Source organism: Lepidochelys kempii, chromosome 1, assembly GCF_965140265.1.
Source record: "Lepidochelys kempii isolate rLepKem1 chromosome 1, rLepKem1.hap2, whole genome shotgun sequence".
NCBI classification, from domain to species: Eukaryota; Metazoa; Chordata; order Testudines; family Cheloniidae; genus Lepidochelys; species Lepidochelys kempii.
In genome coordinates this window covers 204,058,043-204,075,630 of record NC_133256.1, presented here as the reverse complement: position 1 = coordinate 204,075,630, position 17,588 = coordinate 204,058,043, and the positions used below count along the sequence as shown (strand labels likewise).

General features: G+C 48.1%; 2 protein-coding genes across 6 annotated transcripts in view; one reads left to right on the top strand and one right to left on the bottom strand.

The window, feature by feature from the left end:
* Positions 1 to 555: 555 nt before the first annotated feature.
* Positions 556 to 17,397, top strand: POPDC2 (popeye domain cAMP effector 2). 4 transcript variants are annotated; one of them, XR_012154668.1, is made up of 5 exons: positions 556 to 1,048; positions 6,871 to 6,979; positions 9,343 to 9,856; positions 16,179 to 16,228; positions 17,016 to 17,034. XR_012154668.1 is itself a non-coding variant. In XM_073309325.1 (5 exons), the coding sequence occupies exons 1-4, from the start codon at positions 558 to 560 to the stop codon at positions 16,223 to 16,225; spliced, it is 1,023 nt and encodes a 340-aa protein (XP_073165426.1). In that variant the 5' UTR covers positions 556 to 557; the 3' UTR covers positions 16,226 to 16,228; positions 17,016 to 17,102. The 4 variants fall into 4 exon arrangements, 3 of the variants coding, with proteins under 3 accessions (XP_073165426.1, XP_073165420.1, XP_073165407.1); XM_073309325.1 differs by having other exon boundaries at positions 9,343 to 9,718; positions 17,016 to 17,102; XM_073309319.1 differs by lacking the exon at positions 16,179 to 16,228 and having other exon boundaries at positions 9,343 to 9,718; positions 17,016 to 17,397.
* PLA1A (phospholipase A1 member A) overlaps positions 14,676 to 17,588 on the bottom strand; it is a 34,321-nt gene continuing 31,408 nt past the window's right edge. For both annotated transcript variants that reach the window (XM_073309294.1, XM_073309286.1), the window contains exon 12: positions 14,676 to 14,890. In XM_073309294.1, the coding sequence (XP_073165395.1) occupies positions 14,863 to 14,890 (28 nt within the window). In that variant the 3' untranslated portion in view covers positions 14,676 to 14,862. The remainder of the gene's footprint in view (positions 14,891 to 17,588) is intronic.

Genomic DNA, 17,588 nt, shown 5'->3' with positions numbered 1-17,588 from the left:
GATTTCAATTCCAAACATGGTTATCCATTTGGGGTCTCTCTTCATTCCGTTGCCAAGTGATATACATTCCAAATTCAACACAAGTGCCTGTTGCTCCCCCCTCCCTCTCTGTCTCGCTGCTGCTCTCTCTCAGTCTCTATTTTCACTCCTGGAAGGCTGGGGAGAGTGAAAGCAACAGGAGCTCTTTCCAGTCCCATTCTCTGATGAGTTCTCTAGCTGAAGCCCTCTCCTTACTCTGTGACTGAACTCTTCAGACCTCTTTCCCTGCTCTGTCTTCTGAATGCAGTTGGTGGGGGAAGCCATCTGGCAGGACCGTGCACCTCACCAACAACAAAGAGAAAAATAAGCCATTTGGATTCTCCGGCTTGGGGTTTTTTTTGGTACGAACAAGTTTAAAGTTATTTTTAAAATGTTGCTCTGAAGGGCATTCCAGTGGGACCAGTGAGCTCCAGGGAGAGGAGCTGACAGGCGGCTCCGATTACAGCTGTCTGTGTAATTTTTGTATGACAATACATTTGTAAAGCAGGACGGCGGGGAGGGTGGGGGAAAGGGGAAGGATGAGTGGAAACAGCACCCCTTGGGACCAGATACTTTTCCAGCCCCCTTTATGTGAGGGCTGGAAGCAGAATGCAGAGGGAGCAGCCTATCACCTGGGCAATTGCATCCTCCTCCTAGGCTACATGGGGGGAAGTGGGATCTTTGGCTCCATCTATATCTTCAGCCTTCTGACCACTGGCTACATCTGCTATACTCTGTGGGGCTGGCTGGATGCATGTGGACTAGACATCTTCATGTGGAACATGCTGCTGGTCATGGCCTGCTTGCTTCAGCTGGCTCACCTGATTTACCGGCTCCGCAAGGATACCTTCTTGGAAGAGTTTGACCTCCTCTACAAGACCCTCTGCCAGCCCTTGCAGGTGCCCTTTGAGGTCTACAAAGAGATCGTGAAATGCTGCGAAGAACAGGTCCTGTCACTGTCGAGAGACCAGAACTATGCTGTGGAGGGCAAGACACCCATCAACCGCCTGTCTCTGCTGCTCTCTGGCAGGTAGGCTGTTCCCTGTCCTGACAAGACATTTCCCAGCCCTCAAATGTTGATCCATCTTAATATTTAGGGATAGCTTTGTAGAATTGAGCTAGCAACAATGAATCTGCCTGGTCGGCCTTGCTGGGGATATGTGGGGAGGATTTTCATCTCTTTCTTTGCCATCTTTAAAGCAATCTTAGTGGTGGTGGGAGGTGATGATTTACAGCGCTGGAGTCTGAAGGCCTCTATCGATAGAACAGGTACAACCCTGGCAGCAGTAGTGAAGCTTCTCTCGTACCAGCTTGGTGGAGCAAGGCAGAGAGGCCTCCTTGATCCTGTGGTCTCTTGGGTACCGCTTACAATGGTAGTTTTTGTGACATGGATGCCTGTCTTCTAGGAACTGCTCTGCAATTCACCAGTTTATCTCAGCCAAAAGCTTAGAAGGGAATGGTTCCATCTCTCACTCCCCATGCCCAAAGCCAGTGGTTCACAACTGGGCCGTTTGGTAAGAAAAAAACCATTTGATGTATCCCACCTTATCTGGCAGCCCTCCTACCCTGATCCATCAATGCTGCTTCATTCTGTGGGCCACCAGGAAGGGTTCCATGGACCACGGGACATCCGCAGACCTTAGTTTGAGAACCACTGCACATCACTCCATCTGCCTGAGTCTCTGATTAGATAGTGTAGTGCAGTAACTGTATTAATGAGGAAGGACTTTGTGATGTTTACTTGCCTTGGGCAAAGAAGTAGTTTTAGCAGCATGCCTAGTTTTCAATTCAAAATATCAAAATATAGAAAAGCAAAAGTAGCACTATGGATCTGTCTACACAGTAATTTAAGCCAGGGTCTGAGCATGGGCTCAGACCAGACCTCCCCCCTACACACTTTGTGTCCACACTGCAAATGTGGTAACCAAGAACTCAGAGCCAGGGCAGGAGAGTCTGAGCCCGTGATAAGCTGGGACCTAGGGTCCGAGCCCTATTGCTTTCCTGTGTGCATGTGGCCCCAGCTTGACTTGGGTCCTGGAAGTCCTCCGGATTTATCCCAGAGTTCCTGGCAGCAGAGGAGCAGTGCTGCAGGCAGCCAGCACAGTGGTCAGAAGGGTCATTACTGCCTGGCTGAGCACATTCCCACTTCCCGCTCCGGTGGAGCTTGCCTGGAGCAGGGAGCAAAGCTGACAGGCAGGAGGAGGCTGCTGCTCACCAGGATGTTGGGAATCATCCCTCCTCCAGCCATGCTGAGCCGGGAGCTCTGTTGCTTTCCCTCCCTGCAGGGTGATGCTTGGTCCTGCTCCGTTCTCTGGCCCTTGCTTCTGGGCCTCCGCGGGGCTATGTGTGTGCAGGGGCATTTCGCAGTGTGTACTGCAGGGTGGTGACAGGGAGCCAGCGCCGAAACTTCCCCACAGCCTCCTGAGGATCCCTTCTTTCTGCCTCCCACAGTGTGACAGGGGCAGGAATAAGAGATCCCAGGGGTGCTGGAGCACACTACACCCCAAGCCCTGGGTGATGCATTTCACCCTCTGCAGCCAGCACCAGCCAGGCTGGGTGGGTGTGTTTTCTGCGATACCTTCATTTTATGTCAAACTTAAAAACAAACAGACAAAGATAAATAAAAAACCAACCAAACAAAAACACCTTCATTGAACAGCCCATTTTAAAAATTATGAATTGCAAAGTTTCATTGTAACTGTTTGGCAGCCCTGGAGACTGATGGGCTAATTATCCTCAGAGCAGGTGCACATGGGCATTGTCTTGTCATGGGACTCAGCCTAGATGTGGGGAGCCCAATTCTCAGGTTAGATGGTAGTTCAGTATAAAGCCTTCTCAAACTGCTGTCATTCTACTGAGACAGCCACCAAGGGAGCTGATCATGCAGTTTGTGTACTTGTGTGTTCCTTATTGGCATCAATAGCACCGACACAGTTAGGAAACAGGGTGAACAGTAGAGTTTTCCCACAGTGAGCCACATTCCTAGGGCTAGAGTGTCGACATGTGGGAGGCGCTAGGCACTTTGGGATATGTGTACTTTGATTTGGGTCTGTGCACTGCAGTGTGGATGCCAGAGCCCTAAGTTGGAGCATGGGTCAGAAAATTCACAACTTAGGGTTAAAATACAATGTAGACGCTCAAGCCCAGGGATCCCTAACACTAGGCTTACATTGCTGTGTAGATATAGCCTATGTTACCTCCCACTGCCAGCCACTCTGCAGCAACACAAAATGAAACAGATCAAGAGAAAGGAAAGAATCAATGGGAGCCATGTTTAGCTCCAAGAATGGCCTGCCAGAATCCCATGCATGAGGTAGTGAGCTTGGCTGGGGTAGGCTGAGAACGTTGCTTGGCATTCCAGCTGTCTGTAACTCACCAGATCATTTCTCTGGTACTGCAGACCCAACTCCTGTCCTGCTGATCTGATGAGGATTTCAGGACTTCCAAAGGGTTCAGGACCAAATTCTTTCTATATTTGTTGACTACACTAGGCCCACGTACAATGAAACCATTCACAGATCTTTCCATGATTTCTTCCTACTGGACAGGTAGGTGTGTGGGGGAAGGGCTGTTCTTCCTTCTCCTCCTGTTTGTCACCTTCCTCCATCATCTTGGGTGGAATTTCAGAGCATAGCAGGCTCATCAGACAACAAAGATAATATTTAGTACTCTGCACTTAGCTAAGACCTTTCATTTGGGGATCTCAAAGCACATCACAAACTGTCAGGGTTCCTTCCCCACCCTGAACTCTAGGGTACAGATGTGGGGACCTGCATGAAAGACCCCCTAAGCTTATTCTTATCCGCTTAGGTTAAAAACTTCCCCAAGGTAGAAACTTTGCCTTGTCCTTGAACCGTATGCTGGCACCACCAAGCGTGTTAAACAAAGAACAGGGAAAGAGCCCACTTGGAGACGTCTTCCCCCATAATATCCCCCCAAACCCTACACTCCCTTTCCTGGGGAAGGCTTGATAAAAATCCTCACCAATTTGTACAGGTGAATGCAGACCCAAACCCTTGGATCTTAAAAACAATGAAAAATCAATCAGGTTCTTAAAAGAAGAATTTTAATTAAAGAAAAGGTAAAAGAATCACCTCTGTAAAATCAGGATGGTAAATACCTTACAGGGTAATCAGATTAAAAACATAAAGAATCCTTCTAGGCAAAACCTTAAGTTACAAAAAGACACAAAAACAGGAATAGACATTCCATCCAGCACAGCTTATTTTACCAGCCATTAATCAAAAGGAAATCTAACGCATTTCTAGCTAGATTACTTACTAACTAACAGAAGTTCTGAGACTGCATTCCTGATCTGTTCCCGGCAAAAGCATCACACAGACAGACCCTTTGTCGTCGTCGTCGTCCCCCCCCCTGCTCCCGCTTTGAAAGTATCTTATCTCCTCATTGGTCATTTGGGTCGGGTGTCAGCAAGGTTATCTTAGCTTCTTAACCCTTTACAGGTGAAAGGGTTTTGCCTCTGGCCAGGAGGGATTTTATAGCACTGTATACAGAAAGGTGGTTACCCTTCCCTTTATTTTTATGACACAAACAGTGATTGTTAAAGCTTCCATAAGTTTCTTGGCTCATCGAACAGACCTAACCTAATCACTGTGGGCTCAGAGGGTGCCTTATGCTATGGAGCTTGTTGTTCATAGTCTGAGCTGTGTATCAAAATACTAGCGCTTGTACAGCTCTTTAGATTTTTACTTGCTTTGTAAACAATCTTTACAACCCTCTCCCACCGTGACTCCCCCCCGACCCCCACCATTTTACACAGGAAACTGAGGCGCAGAGTGGCGAAGCCCTAGTTCATTTAGGGGGTCTGTGGTGGCTGAGCTGTGACTAGAAGCTAGAAATCCTAATTCCCAGGGCTTTGCTCAGACCATGTCTCCCATTTTAACTGCGGAAGAGTTCTGGTTTAAGGTTACGCTAAGGGGGGGGTTGGGGTGTGGCAGATAATCTGCTCTCTTTGAATAAGGAAAAAGTCAGTGACTAAGGCCCATATGCTCCCTTCCCCACCCTGATTGCAGCCCCTTGCTGCGCAATGTGAAGGGGAGCAAATCCACAGAGAAAATGCAGTGGGAGAAAGTGGCTAAGTGGGGGTACTGCCAAATATCTGTCCCCCTGCCAACGGTCTGCATCCGGCAGCCTGCTTCAAAACTGTAGCTAACCTACTGGTAAAGTCAGTGGAGAGTTAATACTGTCTTACTTCTCACTGAGGGCTCTGTGACTCCCCTTCATGGGGTCAGAGTGCTGCTGAAGGAAGTTAGCTAATTACATCAAAGCTATTGGTCCTGCCATACTGCCACGGATGTGGGAGTAGCATGGAGGGTGAGTCTGAGTCATGTGCTCCACAGGTCTGGCGCTGGACCCCCAGTTCCCTCTTCTGTCCTCTCCATGCCAGACCTTGCTATCCCTGCAGGCTGTGGTGATGGGTAGGAGAATGGGGGAAAGGTTGCAGTGGAGCATTACTGTGCTCCACTCTGCATGCTGTTGTACAGAAAGGGAGTGCAGGGGCCTTGACTATTTCATTATTGTGCAGGCTATTTCAGGGTTCCACACTAGCAATAGTCTAAAAGGAGCAAGAGGGGAGGGATACCTCAGTGGTTTGAGCATTGGCCTGGTAAACTCAGGGTTGTGAGTTCAATCCTTGAGGGGGCCATTTAGGGATCTGGGGCAAAAATTGGGGATTGGTCCTGCTTTGAGCAGGGGGTTGGACTAGATGACCTCCTGAGGTCCCTTCCAACCCTGGTATTCTATGATTCTATGATCTATGAACCTCAGAAGTACTGAGTTCAGATTAGAAAGCTCAGATAACAATAGTTTGCCCTTCTCTGGCTCATTCAATCTCAAGAGCTCCAACTACTTTACAAACATGAACGAATTGAACCTCCCAGCTACCCTGGGAGACAGCAGAATCACTATGGCCATTGTTCAGATGGGAAAATTGAGGCATAGAGATGGGAAGAGACTTGCCCCAGCACACACAACTAAATGGCAGAGCCAGGAACAAAACCCAGGTCTCCAGACTCCAAATCCTGTGCCTGAACTGCAATACCTGGCTTTCTACCTCTTGTAGGCTTGAACCAGTGCTGGTCACAAGTTTGACCTTAACTTTGTTGGTCAGCTGCGGTGGCAATAAGGGAGAGGGATACATGGAAGGCAGTGAGACCTAAAGAAACTGAATGATAGTGGACAGCAAAGTCTGAATTTGCTGTGTGATATGGCTGCAGCAACAGCCAATTTGATTTTGGGCTTTATAAATAGAGGCATCACACCATGGAGCATGGGGGCATAGATCCTTCCTATACGGCCCTGATGCAACTACACTGGGGTTTAGTTTTGGGTATTGGTGTAGGAAAGATGTGGATAAGTTGAAAGGAGTTGAGGAAAGGGCAACAAAAATGGTCAGTGGACTGGAAGGAGAGGTGAAAAGAAATTGGTACGAAGAGTTTGTCCTGATGACGGCTGAGGGGCAGTCATACTAACCATCTCCAAGTAGCTGAAGAGGAGAAACCCCCAGGATAGGAGGAATGGTTTAGAATGAGCCAAAGGAGTAATGTGATGACAATAAGAGAGGGAAAATGGGAAAAGAGAGGGCTGAGTATCAGGAAAGACATGTTAGCCTATTAACAATTTCCCAAGAGAAGGGATATTAACTTCCTTAACTGGGACTTTTGTAACTAGACTGGAGAAGACACCAGACAAATATACACTAGGGAACAATCCTGCACTGACACAGGGATGGAGTATATGTAGCTTCTTTGAGAAGATTCTGTACAGGTTACACTGGTTCACCTACCAGCCCTTTTCTGGCCTAAGCCCATCATTCTCCTGTTCTCTGTCTAGGATCAGAGTGAGCCAGGATGGACAGTTCCTGCACTATGTCTTCCCCTACCAGTTCCTGGACTCCCCAGAGTGGGAGTCACTGCGACCTTCTGAGGAGGGAACATTCCAGGTAACTCAGCGCAACCACCTGGCAGCTCTACTGCTCAGACTTGGGCTTTACTGCTTTGTACATGTGCAGGAGAGAGTGGAGAGTGGAGAGGGGGAAGATGGAAGATAGTGGAGAGGGCCAGAGAAGCGTTGTTAATCCTCAGGCTTTGAGCTCTCAGCAGGTCACACAGCTAGGTCTGGAAGACATTCCTCCCCCACCCCCACCCCCACCATGTTATAGTACAGCATTGCATGATCAGATGCATTATCATATTTCTGCCTTCCTCTGAAACACCCAGCATTGGCTGTGGTTGACCCTAGGATTCCAGAGTAGCAGCATCATTGATCTGGGTCTGATTGGCAGGGAGACAGCATGTTTGACTAGATAGATCACTGGTCTGCTTCCATTATGGCGATTTTTTATACCAGCATTAATGTGTTGCACAATGAGAGGGGAAACCTCACAAGAATTGCAGAATTGTGTGCTGCTGCTGTGGGAAAGGGTGACAGTGACGGTAAAGATTTAAATAGCTGATTTTTCAAAAATCTGAGTTTTTGATGATGATGATGATGATTCTCAGGCAGGGAAGCTCAGGGAGGGGAAGTGGGGAGAGAAAAAGGGGATATTTTATATTCAAATCTAGTTACTGTACCTTCAAACTGCAAACAACAGATCTAATTCATTGCTCTAAAAACATTTTGGATAAAAGCGGACATTTCTATTCGGGGCCTTCCTTGGGGGTGGGGGAGAATTTCCTTGTCTAAGTTCCCCCTCCACTGTTGGGCTCAATTGTTTCACTTTGGTGCAGAATGGAGAATGGCAGAAGATTAATTAGCTGTGACAGGATCTGGTTGCCGCCTGGATTCTGACCTGGATTTGTCTTCTACTCAGAGAGCAGCTGGCTTGCAGTCTGAACTGGATCAGGTTTCATAGTTACAGTATTTCCCCAGAACATTGAACTATGAGGCCTGATGGTGCAGCGAGAGTGTGAGTGAGTCTGTCTGGCTGCCCTGTAAGGACCTCGGGGTGGGGGAGGGTTATTACTCTATTTCACTTTATGCATTGTGAGAGAAAGAGGGCTGTTTCAGGTGCGATTCAATTGACTGTTAGGAAAATGAGGCTCTGATACTTTAAGTTTCAGCATGACCCTGACTCACTCACAGCCCATCTCAGGGAAGTTCTCATATTCTACCTCCTGTATTTCATAAGGCAGCTGCTTGCATGGCAGTGGCATTAAATATCAAACCCAAGGACGCACACTGCAGCTCAGCCTTGTTTGGCTTCCCAGCAGCCCCTGCCATGGTTTTTGGCCAAGGAGACACCTGTGTATGCAGCGCACAGAGAGGCCCCAGGATATTTTGGCCCAGCTGTAACACTTGTTCACATAGCTGTGTCTCAGTTACACTTTCACGTGCCACACTTTGCTCCAGCCTAAGAAGGCTTGGTCCTTTGACATGTTTCCCCATACCACAGCCCGAAAAAGAGCCTGTTTTCCCCTGGGCAAGATTTTAAAAAAACCCAAACTTTCTGTTAAACCCCTAATGTTCTGGCCAACTTCCAACTCATAATTTTGCTCTGCTTCCTGCAATACCCCCCTCAGTATCAAATGCATACGCTAGCCTTCCTCCCTCGCTGTCCTGAACTGGCGTGTGTTGCAGTGCACTGTTAAACAGCTCTTGTGTTGTACCCCAGAGGTGGTAGCCTGGGGGGTATCCAATGGAATGAGTTGAGAGACCCCACTGTCTAAAACAATCTAGGAAACTTGAATGCAGCCTGCAGCACCTGCCTTCCCTCGAGCTGGTGACAAGTGGTGCCGCCCTCCAAAAGAAAGCTTTGTTTCATTTTCCATTTCCCAGCCATTCTGAAACCATGCACTCCTTCCATCCAGCTAACAAGTGAGGGGAATACAGAGCCACCGGTTTTTATATGTAGCTCTCCCCCCTGAAATCAATTATTCTCCCCAATGGTAACAGTTCTGCAGAAAAGGAAGGCTCACAATGCCACTTGTGCTACTCTAGTCTTTTCAGTGGCATTGCATGGGTACAAATGGGGGCATAATTTGAAGATGAGAGGGTGGCAGGGTTGGCTCTGCATGTGGAATTCACTGAACATTTGTGTTAATGATGCACAGGAAGGAGCAGACTGCAGCTCCCTCTCTCTGAGCCGTACTGGCTCTGCATGGAGAAAACAGGACCGGAAAGCAATAAAAGCCCTATTTAGTCTATAAACTCAGCAGCGCCGACTCTCCTACACACAGAGAGCAGCTCTGTGGTGGAAAAGAAACCCCGGTTCCTTTTCAGAGCAGAACCACACTTTAAAGTGATGGAACCAAAGTCTGCTCAGTGTGGCTTATTGTGCTCACTTCCCCGCTCCTTCCTCTGTAGGTCACGTTGACAGCAGAGACGGACTGCAATTATATCACCTGGCCAAGAAGGAAGCTCTACCTCCTGTTGGCAAAAGATCGCTACATCGCCCGCCTCTTCTCGGCCTTCCTCGGCTACGACATCTCGGAGAAGCTGTACGCCCTCAACGATAAGGTCTTCACTAAGTTCGGCCTGCGCTTTGACATCCGCTTACCCAGCCTGTACCACGTCCTGGGACCCGCCTCCTCAGATGCTGAGGGAGAGAAGGAGCTGGAAGAGTGGGAGGAGCGGGCCGTGCCCCATCGTCTGATGCCCACCTTTGTCCAGACAGCTGCCTCAGCCCCTCCTCCTCCTCCTGCCCACCCCAAGGTGACCCGGCCTGACAGTGCCCTGCTGGGTGAGGACTCTACCAGTCTTGTGTTGGAAGATTTTGCTGAGTTGTCAGGGTCTTTTATGGACTATGTAAGCGAAGGGGAGTATATGAAGTGAGGGCACTTCTAACGTGGGCACACGTCACCCTGTGTGGGATCCCCATGTAAGTACTCGCTTGCCCGCGGAAGGAAACACTTCCATCTCTGCCTGGGCCTTGGAGGCGATGGCTAATGGGACTGGCTGTGCAAAGCTTAGCACTAACTCTGCCTAGGGGAGGGGAGGACTAAAGTGTCCCAATCCTTGGCCAGTTTGCTTATGCTTTGATTCCTTGCAAACTTGGTAAATGGCATGAATCCTGGCAGCCTCCACTCAGTCTTTAGGGACTGGGCACCGTGTAAACAGGAACCCAATTGCTAGGTAGGAATAAAGAAAGGTGACCTGCCTGTGTCATTAACGCCCACTGGGTAGCTTCCTATCAAAGTTAACTTCATCAGCACAAGACATTGGTCCATGTAGAGCTGGGCTTTGGGGTGTGAGGGGAATCCCAGTTTCAGGGAAATCACCCAATGATCTTTTAACTTACCCAAAATAAATCAGCTGAGGTAATGCTGCCAGTAAAGGCTGCAAAGACTGTTGTGAAATTTCCACACTACAGCATTCTCAGGACACTTCCTCATTAGAATCTCATGAGATGTGCTGAGTCGGATGTATTTACCCTGAGGAGGTTCATAACAGAATCCTTCTGAAGAACCTGGTTTAAAGGCCTGACTTCAGGCTCTGGTAGCCTCAGTTAACCATAACATTATACAGCCAGGCTACAGTATCCCTAGATCTGAAGAAATCTTAGAACAAGTAGCGTGTCTTGGGAGGAGGGTGCATGACACTGAATAATGGTGTAAAGCTGAGGCAGAATGGAGACACAACAAGGAGAGGGATTTGTAGGGTGTCAAGTCATTTTCCTAGGTGGCCTGGAACAAAACAATAGGGCAGAAAATAAACAGATTTTCTGACTCTGTCAGGGCCATAAAGAATACAGAGGAGAGTGCAGGAGAGTGAGGTATGGATGCTTTTGAATTAAAGGGAGCTTGGGAAATTTCAGGGAATGCAAACACTGGCTTTCTCCGTGGTACTCCTTGAATTCTCTGTGGCTTCCAGAAAGCACACAAGGCCAAATTCTGCCCTCAGTCACAAGAGATCAACGCCAGTGAATTCAGTAAGATTCAGGACTTCGGTGGGTTTGCATGGGTGTCACCACTGGCAAGCTGTGGCCCAGCGTGCCTGATTCTGTCCTCACACTGCCTTATCCTTGTGTGACTCGGTTGACTTCAGTGGCGTTATTCCTGACTTACACAGATGTCAATGAGGGCAGGCTAAGGCCAGACACCAGGGCTCCAGACAAATTCATGGCAGGTGGAGAACTGAAACATTTCTATCTATAGGGTAGGGCTGGGCACCAAGGTGAATTAAAGAAACATCAGCTCAGGCTTTGGAACAGAGAGACTGACAGCTTACAAGAAACTCTTGGGGTTCGTTCTGGCCCCTGCCCTGTTCCCTGAATTGTCACCCTAGTGACATATAGGTGCTGTAAAGGTACCACAGCCAGTGGAAGGGAGAATCCCCCTATGCATGAACAGCGTAAGGTCAGCCCCTGCTGTCCCTCTTGCAGCCTCAGCCACAGGGGTGTGCTGTGGGTAGGGAGCAGAGGGATCTATAGCACTGTGCACTGTGGAAACTCTGGGCTGCTTCAGGCTGTAGAACAGGCCACAGGCAATCTGGGTAAGTCTGCTATAAATTGGAACAGCCCGAGGGCTGCTCTAATTTAGACTGGTGGCTGCACCATGCCCCAGCTGGCACAGGATTTGAGGGGCACAAAGATGGCGCAAAGCCACCTTTGTGCCTGCTCTCCCTGTGCTGCCCCACAGTACAGAAGCTGCCCCCTTGTTTCTACCTGGACTCAACTCAGCCAGATTGAAAGGGTTTGGCCAAGGCTCCCGGGTTCCAATAGCCGTTATCTTAAAACATTCCTGGGTTGGCTGACAGGAGATGAGTGTGGTGGCCGCATGTCATGGATTCCTCCCTGCATGAGTCTCATTACAGGAATACACTGGGCTTCCCTGCCTCACTACCACCGCTGGTGCATGGGAATAACACGCTGTCTCCCTAAGATCCTTCCCCACACCCATTCCTCGCTCTGCAAAAGAAGAATTTCTGGGGTCTGTGGAGGCTAATGGGGGCTGGGAGAGATTTGTGAACAGAAAGAGATGCTGGAATAATTTGTGCTGGAACTTCTGAGCCAAAGGGTCAAGGGTTAAATTCCAGGCTGAGGTACATGTAGCCACTTGCTGAATGTAAAAACAATGAGGCGTCCTTGAGGCACAAATACATGTCTCTAAAGGGCCGCAAGGACGCCTTTACAGACTAACAGACTAACATGGCTACCACTCTGATACCTGTCACTGAATGTTGATTCCAGTCACTGCACTGCGATAGGTATCCTTTGGTTTCCCATGGCCAGTAACTAAGGGTACACCTACACCCCCAGGCCACGCGTGGGGGGGATGCAGGGGTCAAGTCCTCCCGCCCCAGGTTTCTGCTTGGCCTGCCGGGGGGCAGGGAGAGGGGCTCTGTCCTTCTCCCGCTGCACCTGCCCCCCAGCCTGTTCAGTCCCTGTCCCTGACAGCTGGGCCGGGACGGGCGGTCCGCCTGCTGCTGCTGCCTCCCCACCCAGGCTCTTTCAGGCTGCTGCTGCACTGCACAGAGGCAGCGATAGGATAGGGTTGCCAAATTCCTACCCGCACAAAACTGAACACCCTTGCCCCGCTCCCTGTCCCTCATCCGAACCCCTTCCCATTAGCTGAGGCCCTGCCCCCAATCACTCCATTCCCCCCTCCCTCTGTCACTCGCTCTCCCCACCCTCACTCACTCACTCATTTTCACCAGGCTGGCTCAAGGGGTGGGGGGGTGGGACGGGGTGTGGGCTCCAGGGTGGGTCCAGAAATGAGGGGTTCACGGTGCAGGAGGGGGCTCTGGGCTGGGGCAGGGGGTTGAGGCACAGGGGGTGTGAGGGCTCTGGCTGGGGGTGAAGGCTCTGGTGTGGAACTGGGGATGAGGGTTTTGGGGTGCAGAAGGGTGCTCTGGGCTGGGACCGAGGGGTTCGGAGAGAGGGGGATTAGGGCTGGGGCAGGGGATTGGGGCGCAGGAGGGGGCCAGGGGGGCAGGCTCCCCTTGGGGGGAGGAGGGGGCTAACCCCATGCTGCAGCCCCCACTGCCACAGCTATGCTATTTTTAGCACACTAGCTCGATTGAAGCCAGCTTGTATATGTCTGGTCAAACTGGAAATTACTCCTCCAGCTGCAGTGTAGCCATATCGCCAGCATGCTGATCACTGCACTCTAGTGTCTGGCAACTGTGCTCTGGTAGCAATAACTTCACTCCAAGGGCCAGATGCTGCCTTCCAGCACTCAGTCTCTGTGCTCCGAAGGCCACTCACTGCATTCTGGTGGCTCTCACTGCCATCCAGTAGCCAGTCATTGCCCTTCAGTGCTAGTCCTGGCGTTGTTTAGATTTAGATAATGGCATAGAGAGTACACTTATAAAGTTTGCTGATGATACCAAGCTGGGAGGGGCTGCAAGGGCTTTGGAGGATAGGATTAAAATTCAAAATGAGCTGGACAAATTGAGGAAATGGTCTGAAGTAAATAGGATGAAATTCAATAAGGACGAATGCAAAGTACTCCTCTTTGGAAGGAATCATCAGTTGCACACGTACAAAATGGGAAATGACTGCCTAGGAAGGAGTACTACGGAAAGGGATCTCGGGGTCATAATGGACCACAAGCTAAATATGAGTCAACAGAGTAACACTGTTGCAAAAAAAGCAAACATAATTCTGGGATGTATTAGCAGGAGTATTGTAAGCAAGACACGAGAAGTAATTCTTCCACTCTTATTCCGCGCTGATTAGGCCTCAACTGGAGTATTGTGTCCAGTTCTGGGCACCATATTTCAGGAAAGATGTGAAAACATTGGAGAAAGTCCAGGGAAGAGCAACAAAAATGATTAAAGGTCTAGAAAACATGACCTATGAGGGAAGATTGAAAAAGTTGGGTTTGTTTAGTCTGGAGAAGAGAAGACTGAGAGGGGACATGATAACAGTTTTCAAGTACATAAAAGGTTGTTACAAGGAGTGGGGAGAAAAATTGTTCTCCTTAACCTCTGAGGATAGGACAAGAAGCAAGGGCAGTTTCGTTTGGACATTAGGAAAAACTTCCTAACTGTCAGAGTGGTTAAGCACTGGAATAAATTGCCCAGGGAGGTTGTGGAATCTCCATCATTGGGGATTTTTAAGAGCATGTTGGACAAACACCTGTCAGGGATAGTCTAGAATGATAATACTTAGTCCTGCCTTGAGTGCAGGGTACTGGACTAGATGACCTCTCGAGGTCCCTTCCAGTTCTATGATTCTATGATTGTAGTAAGAAGAAAAGGAGTACTTGTGGCACCTTAGAGACTTACCAATTTATTTGAGCATAAGCTTTCGTGAGCTACAGCTCACTTCATCGGATGCATAGTGCTACTCGCTGCACTCCAGTGCAAGCCACTCGGCTCAAATAGTGATGGTACAGTGTCTTAGCTGAAGCATGAAAATGAAATGAGCCTCAGAGACCAGATGGCTCCTTTTATTTACAGAAGATGTGTGTGTTGGAGTGCGGAGGCTATTCTGGCCTAATTTCCTTACTCATTTTCAAAACCCATATGAGAACAACAAAGACTTTATCTGCAGGACTGAAATCTTCCTGTTTTCCAACCTTACCTTGAATTTATGAGCCAAATGCCCATCCTTCGCCTTCCACACAATACCCCTATATCTCCAGTGCTGAAAAGGGGCTTTGTGGGTGCCCCTTTTTGCTTCTTTATGTGGGATAAAGATGACCTGCAAAGATTTTGTCAAAAGCCACCAACCAACAAGCCAACAACAAGCCCAAAACCCAAACCAAGTTTATTCCCTTTGCTTGTTTTTTAGCTGGGAAATTTCAGAAATGGCAAGTCTGGTAGTCCCTGTTTTTGTTGAAGGACACTTTAAAGCATGTGGAGAAGTGGATTTGAAGCTTTCTCCGTCCTTAATGCTGGATTGCTGAATTTTTCACAAAAGAGCTTTTCTTTTAACTGTCAGGCATTTGAATTAAATAGGTGTAAACTGAAATAAATGAAAATCAAAGTTTTGAACAGTCTAAATGACAAGCACTTCATCTTTCATTCAGGCTTCACATGTCTGTTACCCTCATGGCAGAACGCAATCAGTTCTCCAGTCATCCATGGAGTATTCTAGGATAATCAGGTTTAACAAGACCGTAAAAAGCAAGCAGGAAAAAACAAAACAAAACACCTGACTTTGATTGAAAATGTAAGGCCCTTTTCGTACATCAAAAAGAATTTAAAAAGGGGGGAGGAGGGGATAAGTGGGGTGTGATGGGAGGACGCTAACCTATTTCCCGCCACTTCAAGATTTCCTTTAAAACTTGCCTGAAGCTAAACTATCTCAGGCTTTGATCTTGCAAGCAAAGCAGCATCAGGTGGTGTTGGTACTTGGATGGGAAACCTCCAAGGAAAGTCAAGGTGCTGTGGGAAGTGGTGCTGATGACTGATTAGGGGGTGCTTTCCCCTCTCAATCTGTATTGTGACAATGGCCCACTATGGTATCTATCTATTTTTTTTAAGTGCCTATCCATTTTTGCTGGAGGACAGAGCATCTCAAATATTTTCATAATGTGGACCACATCTTAATATAGAGATTGTTTCATGGACACCTGCTCTCCCATGTGCCATCACTGGGAACCACCTCCCCTCCCATTCACCACTGCACAGATCACCTCCCTTTCCATTCGTGAATGCATGGGGCATGCCCCCTCTCATTCACATAACATCCTTGAGGCTACTACAGCAATCACCCCCCACCCCATGGAAAAGTCACATTAGGAAGTATTTAAGATGTATTTAGCTTCTATTAATGCAGTTTAGCTGGAAACAAGGAGGAGGAACAGCAGCATTCTCTGGCCAGCCAGCTCTTCATAGAGCACCTGCAAATGCTCGGCACACCACCAATGGACCAGGGATCACAGTTTGGGAGCCTCTGCTTTAGAAGCAGTATAATACATTGAAAACAGAGAAACAGGGACCGCTTCCATATACAGGGATTGCTGTGCTTCCGAGGTGTCATCATTCATAAATAACATCAAAACTAGGTCCTGACCAGGTGTAGGAAGTAAAGATTTCCTGGTATTTTCCCATCCACAGGGCTAACCTCATTTTCCTGGCCAAATTCCAACCTAGGTAATTGCATTCTATCTCCCTAAATTCCCTCTGCAGTTTCATTCACATACCATGTTTTTTTTCATTTTCTGTTCCTAAACTGTGATGTGGTATCGCTGTGCACTATTACAACGGCACTGATGTTCTGTGGTGTATGAAATGATTTTTGTGCACAGAGTTTGCAAAACGCTTTGAGATCCTTTGGGATAGAAAGTGCTGTTGAAAGGTAAGTTATTCTCTTACGGTATTAGCTGGCTCTACACTTGTCTCCTGAAAGAGTTTATAATCTACCCTGTGACACATGAGAAAATAAACCCGATGATGACCTGATGGTGAAAATAGCCTTTCTCTGATTATTCATATGAGATAGGCTGTGAGGTTCTGTTGATATTCAGGGTGGACATTTGAAAGAGATACCGCCAAAAGATTCTGCATAATTTTTAAAATAATTTTAAAGATGTACTTTTGTTTAGACTAATCCCTGGGAAATTGAACTCTGCTTTCTTTAAAAAGTGGTTTTCTCCTTTCCATTTGGCAGCTGCCCTGATTTGTTATTGTAAGATGGCTTGTGAGGTTATTGTAGGGTTTCTTCAGTGGGCTTGTGCTGTATGCATTGGGCCCAATTCTTCTCCACCTTGCAGCTTATGTAATCATGTCCACTTGGGTCAAGTGGGCCTCTAAATGACCAGGAAGCATTTTACATCCACTTTGTACCAGTGTAAATAATGACACAAAGGGCCAAAGCAATGGAGAAGCAGGCCCACTGTTGTGTTAGCATAAAGTTGCTCATGATAGCTGGGGTTTTGTTAGTGTTGGGTTGCTCATGAAATCTGGGGCTATGCACGCTGATTTGACTATAAATGACAAAGATTTTACAAACTGATGTTAGAGGGAAACCAGTAGGGTGCCCTGTAGGCCCCACCAGGCCCCACTATCTCCTGGGTGAGTTTGGCAAATGGATAAGAGCTGTGGCTGTAATAATAGCCTCTTTTTTTCTCCCTTTCCTCCCACAGCTTCTGGAAGCCTTATCCGGAGTTACCCCTGTGCCCTCTTCAAAGGACGGGCCCCTCTGGCTCCCACCCAGACCCCAGAACTCTAGGGTGCAACAGTCGGTTTTAATCAGGAAGCCCCACGCATGAGTGTATGCTCCCACACCTCTAACCAGAAAGACGCTCATTAACATGCACCTACGTGTCCACACAACACCCCTGCAAACACATGAAGTATACGCCTGAGACTGAAGTGTGATGGCTGGATGCTTTCCACACCACATTCTGTTCACCTACAGTGGCACAAGGGATGGCTGGGTGTTCCTTTTTGTATTCTAGTCTTTCACCCCCTTGATCTGTTAACAGCTCTGTTATCAGCTCCATTAAACATGTTGGAAACACAGCAGTATTAGCCTGTCCATGGAGTCTTTTGATTTGAGGGCACCAGTTAAAGAGAGTGTTGATTCACTAGGGTTCAGTGACTTGGAGGGGAGAAGCTGATGTTCAGAGGATTTCACATGAGCTCTAGAAGTAGGAAAATGGGACTATAGCAAGCCTAAGAGTTTTAGTATTTGTGTGTATTGGGAGTGGGGTGGG